This window comes from Labrus mixtus, chromosome 23 (assembly GCF_963584025.1).
Source record: "Labrus mixtus chromosome 23, fLabMix1.1, whole genome shotgun sequence".
In the NCBI taxonomy this organism is placed as follows: Eukaryota; Metazoa; Chordata; class Actinopteri; order Labriformes; family Labridae; genus Labrus; species Labrus mixtus.
Genome location: NC_083634.1, coordinates 6453730 through 6463317, shown reverse-complemented (window position 1 = coordinate 6463317; position 9588 = coordinate 6453730). Strand labels below are relative to the sequence as shown.

The 9588-nt window shown below is 46.0% G+C and overlaps 1 protein-coding gene across 5 annotated transcripts in view; it reads left to right on the top strand.

Moving 5' to 3' along the window:
• The window catches only part of map4k2 (mitogen-activated protein kinase kinase kinase kinase 2), a 35432-nt gene that overhangs the window by 13754 nt on the left and 12090 nt on the right, over positions 1 to 9588 (top strand). For all 5 annotated transcript variants that reach the window (XM_061031956.1, XM_061031953.1, XM_061031954.1 and 2 more), the window contains exons 5-13: positions 1 to 12; positions 976 to 1023; positions 1151 to 1193; positions 1292 to 1364; positions 2161 to 2292; positions 2512 to 2574; positions 2660 to 2741; positions 4461 to 4577; positions 4825 to 4903. The exon at positions 1 to 12 is cut by the window's left edge and continues 44 nt beyond it. In XM_061031956.1, coding sequence (XP_060887939.1) covers positions 1 to 12; positions 976 to 1023; positions 1151 to 1193; positions 1292 to 1364; positions 2161 to 2292; positions 2512 to 2574; positions 2660 to 2741; positions 4461 to 4577; positions 4825 to 4903 — 649 coding nt within the window. The remainder of the gene's footprint in view (positions 13 to 975; positions 1024 to 1150; positions 1194 to 1291; positions 1365 to 2160; positions 2293 to 2511; positions 2575 to 2659; positions 2742 to 4460; positions 4578 to 4824; positions 4904 to 9588) is intronic.

Sequence of the window (9588 nt, the reverse complement as noted above, 5' to 3'; positions counted from 1 at the left end):
GAAACCCTCCAGGTAAGACTTTCTCAGTGAGCAGCAGCTCGTTGTGTTTGTCAGAGTGACTCATGTGTTTTTCCAGCCACGGAGGAGATAAATAGTATTTAACCCCGCCAGACCGCTAAATATACAGTGCTGTAAATGCTGCTGCTGCAAAACAGAGTCCTCAGCAGAACAAAGCAGGCTGTCTTTTTTTAGTTAGTGAGCGGCCTTTTCCTCCTGCAGGGTTTTACTGGACGATCAGGTCTGAAGACAACAACAAAAACATCATGACCGTGAAGTAAAGAGAGAGAAGTCACAGGAAGCAACTCGTACCCGATTGACTTTGTTATGATATTAACAACAGCTAATGCAGCAAATTAAAACAGCTCTAATCACATATCCGGTGATGTTTCAGTAACTGATGTAGAATATTAACTCCAGCAAATTTCCGGGGTCTTTGCAGTTTCTGAATGAGACGTTAAATCTACTTGAAGAGATTGTGATCCACACTCACTCCTCTTGGTTCCTCTGGTTATGTTGGGCCTCTAAAAGTAAGACCCAAAATCAGAAGCAGGAATGTTTTATGACATTTTGGAAAGTCTTCATTATTTTTCATTTTTGACCACGAGTCTCCGGTCGCTGTGTGACCAAATGTAGAGCTGTGTCCACATCCTCGGCACAAAGTCAGACATGTTCCCGATGTGTGTGTGTGTGTGTGTGTGTGTGTGTGTGTGTGTGTGTTGACCTCCGATAGGGCTGTCCCTGGTTACCCATTCTGTTTGTGATCTCAAGGCGTAGATCTAAAGTGACCCGACCTCGGATAAGCAGAGGAAAATGGATGGATGTTTAGATTATCCAAAATGTATCTTTGTCATAGAAGTTGTCATTGAAATGTACATCATCCCTGTTTAATAGATGACAACAATAAAGTGAGTAAATATAGAGGACGTATGCACCAAGCGCTCTGCACAAAGGTCACCTGTCCATTTGTTTTTTCAGGGTTTGTATCACCTGCACGAAACTGGAAAGATGCACCGAGACATAAAGGTACTGCAGATTTCTTCAGCTCTGTTTAGCTCTTACTGAATGACTGTGAGCACACGATAATACACTTTGTTCTGTGATGACAACAAAAAGTTTACATGAGTGTGTGGGGTTTTTTTTTTTTCTGCAGGGAGCGAACATCCTTCTGACAGAGAGAGGAGACGTTAAACTGGGTGAGTGGTGATCAGTATTTAAACACTGAAAAAAGACATTTCACTCAGCTGCAGTTTAACCCTCTCTGTCCGTCTGTGCGTCTCTCATTTCTGTGTAGCTGATTTTGGAGTAGCAGCAGAGATCAGCGCCTCTGTGGCCAAGAGGAAGTCTTTCATAGGAACTCCATACTGGTAAGAGGAATAGTCTGTGTCAGTAGCATGCAGTGTGTGCGGGTTTTAAAAGAGTGACTCTCTCATGAGGAGTGCGTACGTCTTCACGGCATTAGTTCACAAAGCAGCCAGTCTGTACTGTTTGATTCAACGGCTGAGACTAAGAGGAAAAAGAGAGAGAGTGGGTACTGCAGTCTAAATTCAAAACATCGTAGAGAGTTGTCTCCCCCCGCCCCCTCCTCTCTAGAGTCCATGCTCTCACAGGTCACCATGTGGTGGACACTGAAGCTTCAGTGTTTATCCAGCTCTGCATCGGTCTGTAAACCTTTCTGTGTTCTAACCTCTCTCCATTTTTCAAAAGCATCTTTAATATTGATCCTAGTTTGAGCACGTTTCTGCTCGTGGAGCTTATTAGAAACATGCAGAGGCTTTTTAGGTCGGGTACAATCACTTCTATCTGAACCACTTCTCTTGACCGCTTCCATCACTGCAACACCTGTTGACCTGATAACTGCTCTCATATCTGGCAAACCGAGGGGCGTCCAAAACGGTCGTGTGGGGGGGTCTTAAAACCGCCTACCTTCTCTGGTCCAAACAAATCCAGATCATTCAGGACCAGAATCTAAAGTTAGAAGGAGGACATACTGGCTGCTGCATTGTTGTCAGAGAAGCCAGCACTTCAACATGTTTCCTTAATGTCTGATCATATAGTAAGATAACTTTATCATTTCACTCACTACACATCTCACTGATTGGACCTTTAATAAATGTAAGTAAAAAAAGGGATGCATCCTCGATGTTTCCTCTCGTCCTGCAGGATGGCTCCTGAGGTGGCGGCGGTGGAGAAGAAAGGCGGCTACAACCACCTGTGTGACATCTGGGCCGTCGGCATCACGGCCATCGAGCTGGCCGAGCTCCAACCGCCCATGTTCGACCTCCACCCGATGAGGTCAATGAGGACTTTTTTTTATGTAACATTACGGCCGCATGCAAAGCTTTCTTCATCATTTGATGTTTCAGCCATCCTGTTTCATTCATTTATTGTTGTGGTTAATCTATTTTAAGCACTTTGGGCAGCTGGTTTTAGTGCGGAACAAATATTTTCATAATTACGATGTTATTACCGAGCACCTTTCCCCTCCCGCTGACGTGTTCCTCCATGTTTCAGAGCTCTGATGTTGATGTCAAAGAGCAGCTTCCAGCCTCCACGTCTAAAGGACAAAACCAAGTGGTGAGTTTAACTCTGTTTTTCTTTCACTTCCTTTAATCCTAGAATAAAAGGTATTGATTTTTATATATTTTGGTTCTCTCTGCAGGTCTGCAGGTTTCCAGAGCTTCGTGAAGATGGCACTCATTAAAAACCCTCGTAAAAGGCCGTCAGCGGAGACCCTGCTGCAGGTGAGATCGCTCGTTATAGAACTGTATTAATGATCGGCTGCCAACCCGCCATCGCTCTTCTTATTCACAGTATCATACATTCACTATTCATTACCCTGATGAGATCTATTTTTAGATGTTTCCAGAGTACAGGACTGTGACCGGCTGCCTCACATTCATAAACCCCCACAGACTTTGAACGCATCATGGATCCTCATAAGGGAGCGGGATTGAAATACTTGCAGCGTGTTTTATGTTTTTCTCCGTCATCTGATTGACACAGTCTGACTCAAAGGTCGCGTCACCGCCGCTCTGTCAAATCAACACACACACACACACACACACACACACACACACACACACACACACACACACACACACACACACACACACACACACACACACCATCAGATCTCTGACTCTCACTCTGTTTTTGTTTTTCATTGTGTCGATCAAAAACATCTAGAAACTCTTTAGTGCGAAAGGTCGCGTCACAACTTCTCCCCATGAGAGGAGCAGCGTTTTTTTTAAAGTCGTGTTCACACAATTAACTATCTCGTGAAAATCCTGCACGCTACTCTTTGTCAGCTTCACGATTTATCAACACAGCGTTTCGTCAGACTCTCTGTCTGGCAAAGAGGGACAAAAGGATCCCAAGAGAGATGGATTTTAAGAATCGTTTTTTTACGATTATCAGGGATGTAAAGATGAATCGTGAGGAAGTTAAAAATCGATTCAAGGGTGTCAAGATTCACATCGGTACTCTGAAAAAAGAGTCGCAGTAACATGGTGAGCGTCAGCAGCTGCAGAGCAGAGGAGGTCGGTCGCTGCAGAGCAAGATTTAGAAATTGAGGACGCACCACCGTCTTTTAAATCGGACGTGTGGAAGCATTTCTTCCCCAAGACAGACAATGAAAGAGGTGAGAAGATAACAGACGAGTCAAAAACTGTGTGCAAATATTACAAGAAGACGGAGAACTACACAAAGAGCACGACCAACATGATGCAGCATTTAATCAACACCAAGGCCAAACCCCACTGACAGGCGGGTTAGCAGCACCGCTCGCCCAAACGAGTGAGAGAGCCAAAGAGGTTACGAGGTGCATCTGTGTTTTCATGAAAAAATGAGAGGAATCTTTTTCAGTCGTACTTTGTCTTCAGTCTCATTTTGTCAAATAAATCATGTGAGAATCGGATCGTGAGTTGAGTGAATCGTTACATCCCTAACGATTATCGATTGATGAAATGAAAGGAGTGGAAGTCAGTGAAAACAGATTCTCTCTTTAAGGTCCGAGCTTTGCTCTTTATTTTCATTTGGTATGACGGCAGCCCACTTTTCACACATGCACAGAGAGGTTTGGAGCGTGAGCTGCATGTTGGCTCTTTTCCTGCCAGCCCCGTCGTAAACTTCTCATGAAGTCGGGGTGAGGCAAGCGGGAGGAGGTGGTTACGCTGCTATCACATGACCGTGTAGCTCGTACTGTGATGGAATCCTCGCCCAGCTGGCTGCGGTCCTGGATGTAGAGTATAGTTGAGTACAGAACCTCAATTCCGGGACTATTGTCTTTGGATTTTTTGTGAGGGACCTGGGGGGCTAACTGTTTTATAAAAGGTCAAGAGAGGTCAAATCATCAAGACATCTTAGCCAGACAATGAAGGATCTGGTCCACTCGTTATTCAAACCAGGCAACTCTCCCCGAGTATGACTGTCTGTGAGTCACGTTTTATTTGTTCTTCCAGCATCCGTTTGTGACTCAGCTGCTGACTCGTAACCTCGTCATCGAGCTGCTCGACATGGCCAACAACCCCGAGCTGCACAGCACGCACACGCACAGCATGGACGACATGGAGCTGGAGGTCAGGAACACGCACAGCTCACACACTGATATGAACATTTGACAACGCATTCAGGTTCTGCTGTGATTTCTGCGTTTGGGTTCTGTGAGCGTTCAGCGAGACCGATTGTGTGTTTGTGTGTGTGTGTGTGTGTGTGTGTGTGTGTGTGCGTGTGCGTGCGTGCGTGCGTGCGTGCGTGTGTGTGTGTGTGTGTGTGCGTGTGTGTGTGTGTGTGTTGGTGTGTCGTTTTAATGCGACGTGTCGACAGGTCGGGGAAGTCGGTCCAGACAAAATCCAGTCAGCAGGGAAACACCTGCCTGCAGAGAGGACGCTGTCTGAAGAGCAATGTGAGCACACACACACACACACACACACACACACACACACATCTTGGGTAACTTTTCTTGGTCAGTCTGAAGATGTCCTGCAGCTTTCTGTAACTTCACAGATGAAGCCGATAAAGACAGAAATGCTCGACGCTTTCTCTCCGCTCGTTGTTTCAAACATGCTTTTACTGTCTCGATGGAAACAGTTTCCCACAGTCCTGTCTGCACACGGAGGTTGCCAGGTGTGGTACCATCCGGTCTTTATGGAAAGCACAAACACTAAATCTGTTCTCACCTTCTTCTTCTCTGTACCGGGCTATAAGCGGGTTTATTTCTGCTGTGACAGGAGGTTTCAACTTTGACCCACTTTTGGAGACGGCCTCTTAAAGGTCGTCAACATGTTTGATGCTTCTGTTCTTACCACATGTTGTTTTAAAACAATACCATCTCCATTATTTAAAAATCTACATCTATCCTCGGGGCGGCTGTGGCTCAGTTGGTAGAGTCGGTCGTCTCTCAGCTGCACGTTGTCCAAACTGCACAAAAACACTGGCAACTTAACCTCGATGAAATTTCGCTTTGTGCAGTTTAGACGTTGTGCAGGGGTTTACCTGCAATTTTTAGGAAACAAAAACAAGAAACCATCAAACATTGGGGGCCCAGGACTTCCAATCTGAGCCTGTTGGTGACAAAAACAGCAACTGTGATCCTGTGGATTGTGTGGCAGCCGTTACAGCTTGTGTCCAGAAACACTCTGCTGGAGCACTCCCAGAACTTCATGTACCTTTTTGTTATTAAAGAGGACATATTCTCCCCCTTCTCCATCTTTTCAAACAGTCCTCTGTGGTCTAAATGAAACATCTGTGCTGTGCTTTGGTCAAAATATAAAATGAATCAAGCACCAGAGGAGGTTTGTGACCCTGTATAAACCAGCTCTTTCAGAACGCTCCGTTTTGGTGTGTGTGTCTCTTTAAATACAATGACCCCCCCCTGAGTTTTCCCCGTAAACATCACTCCTCTGTAGAGAGAATAAAAATGGTGGACCTGCACAAAAGTTTTGTTCTAGTCTGGGGGTGGAGTCCAGTGGTGGAGATACCAGGGGAGGGGAGGGTATTTTTTTTTTTACCAGAATCCCACTGTGACATCACAAGGAGAGCACATTTGAAACGGAGCATTTTTCTCTGTGTTGTAAGACTTAAGCAGACCACAAACAAAGGACTGGATGGATTTATTTCACATTTTGTGGTTAGGTAGACACTCAGGTTACCAAAATATATGTTCAAAAACACTGTAGAAGTGGATTCTTCATAATATGTCCCCTTTAAAACTCTGCACTCAGGGCGCAGGATACTAGGCTAGCGGTTATGTCACGCGTCACATGTACAGAGGCTGTCCTCTCTAAAGGTGAAAAATCTTGGGGAAAAAAAAGAAACATTTACCAACCTAGCGTCTTTTTAAAATAGTTTTCAATGAGTAGAGAGTGTTTGAAGAAGCATTTTTCATGATATGTCACCTTTAAGACTCCAAAATATGTGTTTAAAAAGACCCTAATGCGTCCTTAAGGAGCAGGTGTGGAGGAGGTAAAGCAGGGCACAGTCTGTGTCATTATTGCACAGCAGAGCGTCTTCTTCTGACAGTATGAGTGCACGCTGTTCTTGTGTCCGTCTGCATGTAGCTGACTGTACGCCGGTTGTTCTGGCTGAAGAGAGGCTTCATTGTGTGCTGTGGCTCCACTTCTCTCTGCTGTAATCTCCAGAATATGAACGAGGACAAAAGTGTCTCAGAGGGCCCGTGGTCGTGGTGTAAGCCGTGCACACGTGTGGGCTGCAGGCTGCGTCAGAGGACGATGGCGCTGAGAACATGCCTGAGCTGTGTGACACACAGAGACGCCTCAGTGCTGCTCTGACCTCACGCCGCCGCTCTGCCAGCACACGGCGCGCTGTGGTGTTTGTGCTGCGATGGTCTGGCTTCACACTCGATCAAACACTGAATCATAAATCAGTGTGAAGCTCACCTCAGCTTCCCTCGCAGACACAGAGCTGTCATAGACACTGAAACCACAAACACCTTCAACACCTGCACATCACGGTGACCAACACGAGGTCTGAATATTACACGGTGACGGCTGCTCCTGTGCCAAGGCTGAAATTACTTCTAGGTATCAGGCCGCCATACTTTATGGACCAAATGTTTCTGAGGTTAATATCTGACGCGTCCCCTCCCCCGGTGGGAACCATGAATTGAATAGATCTCTGGACCTGGGAGATGGAACAGGGGCTTGTGTTGCACTTCCTCCGGGGTGTCGCACTAGGTCAGTTTGTAGGGACTTAGGTTTGGAACCGGGGAGTCACTGGTTCAAGTCTGGAAATTGGTCTGGAAGCTTTGTGCAACCCCCCTCACTCTGACATCTCTCCATCAGTGCATGTCAGTAAGATCATGTGCATGTGTGTGTATGTTTCAGCCTGTGTGTGTGTGTGTGTGTGTGTGTGTGTGTGTGTGTGTGTGTGTGTGTGTGTGTGTGTGTGTGTGTGTGTGTGTGTGTGTGTGTGTGTGTGTGTGTGTGTGTGTGTGTGTGTGTGTGTGTGTGTGTGTGTGTGTGTGTGTGTGTGTGTGTGTGTGTGTGTGTGTGTGTGTGTGTGTGTGTGTGTCGCATGTTCAACAACAGAGTGTAAGATTGAATTTCCCCTCGCGGGATTAATAAAGAATATCTTCAAAAATACTAAACGATATTAGAAAAGCAGCGCCTGCAGAACCATCGTTTTCCTCTGGTTTTCAGCACGCTTGCTTGGCGCTCTTCTCTGGTGCTGCGTGACGCAAAGTCAAAACAATTTCAACTTTTTTTTTCCCCTTGCAGCGCTCGTCAGTGTCACTTTTGGACGAAGCAGCCATTCAGATCAAATAGGAGGCTTTACCTCCACTTTTCACGCCATTGTCCCTCCTCCTCGTCTCGGAGCAAAGCAACAACGACACCTCGAGAGTTTACTCAAACCAATTTCTGTGCCGCGTCTTTTATTTGGTTGCCCGTGGTGCTTAAACAGAAAAGTGGAGATAAAAATCAAGTCAAGCCTTTCAATGAACTCTTTTAAAAACAAAACATATGAAGTTTTGATTGCAGGGCTTCAGGAGCTCTCAGAAGACAACAGAAGAAGAAGAGTTGTAGTCACGCTGCAGAGAACATCAGACAGCACAGAGCTCGTTTGGGGTTGTAGTTCTGGTGACTTTTAGATTCTCTGCAGTCTTTAAACCAGCCGTCATCATTTCACGACGAGGAATCTTAGAATGTCAGTCGACCATAAAAGGACTCTTTATGCTCTCTGTGATGGGATCTCTACTGCAGCGAGTCTCTGCAAGTTCAGTTCAGACTCGAGACTGCAGAGAGCCTGGAGTAAATGAAGGACACCATGCAACATGCAATTATAATGTATTTATTTGGTTATAACTATCCCTGTGCAGCCTGCCGTTTCAAGCCCCCATATTTACACCCCTCTGACGTTTCTCCTTCAATATGAATGTCGAGGAGGCGTAACGGGGGGGCGACGTGACCCCCCCTCTGTCCCGTCTTCAGAGGCGGTACAGAGGAGAGATGGGATCAGCTGATCCAGCGGGGGAGCACAGCGCTGTGTGTGTGTGTGTGTGTGTGTGCATGTCTGACTGTGTGTGTATGTGGAGCTCCTGCTGTGCCGTGCTTCAGCAACTCAGAAACACAATGTGACCTCACAGACTGGGACGGCGACATTACGACGCCGTTGAATCAATATGACCGTCTTAAGGCGTGATGACGGCTAAGCTTCGTTGCGGCACTAAGTCTGAGAAGGGCCACAGTTTACACTCTTCTGCTTGTGTGAACTGAACCAGTTTTAACGTGCGTTTTGAGACATTTTCCGATGAGTTTCAAACTCCTGACACTCAGGTTTGAGAGCAGAGAAACTGAAGTTACAGACGTGAACATGAAGCTTTGGTTTTCTCGCCTTGATGCAGGTTTGACACATCATGAGAGCTGTGAGACCGGAGAGCAGCTTCTGCTTTTACCCTCGCTCACTTCCTCTGCTTCAAAGTCAAACTGCCACACATGGCTCAGGTTCTCTGTGGTTTCTACAACGACTCACTTCCTCCTGACGATCACGTCTCCGTCACATCGTCAGAGAAACGTTCACTTCAGAGTCACCTCCACAAGCTGCAGAGTTCAACCCACAATGCACTCATGAGCATGTTTAATAAGCTCTCTGTCTCTCTTTATGGACACGCGTGATGTGATGAGTCCCTGAAATAGTCGTGCAAAGTGTGAAACACTAGAGCGAGACGAGGACAACAGAGACTTTCTTCACATGAACATGAAAGTACGAGAACCTGAGAGGACATGCATCCATACATTTGATTGTTCTCTGTTTTAAATGAGAGAAACTGAGTGTGTGCACATCCAGAGAAACTGAGACAAGAAATGTACTGACAGCAGAACAAAGGAGTCCGCTCTCTCTATAAGCAGGGCAACGTTTGGATTGACAACATCTCCCTCAGGCCGACAGTGTGCGAACCTTTTTCTTTTCTTCTGAAGTTTCTCTCCCTTTTCCCACGATAGTGAGATATTATCAGACGTTTTCTCAAGATCTCCACTTACTTATCTCGTCGTCGTCATATAACAACACGTTTTCCCGTTAATTTGACTTGTTTTCTTGAGTTCTGCAGAAACTTGTTATCTCGGAGGAAGG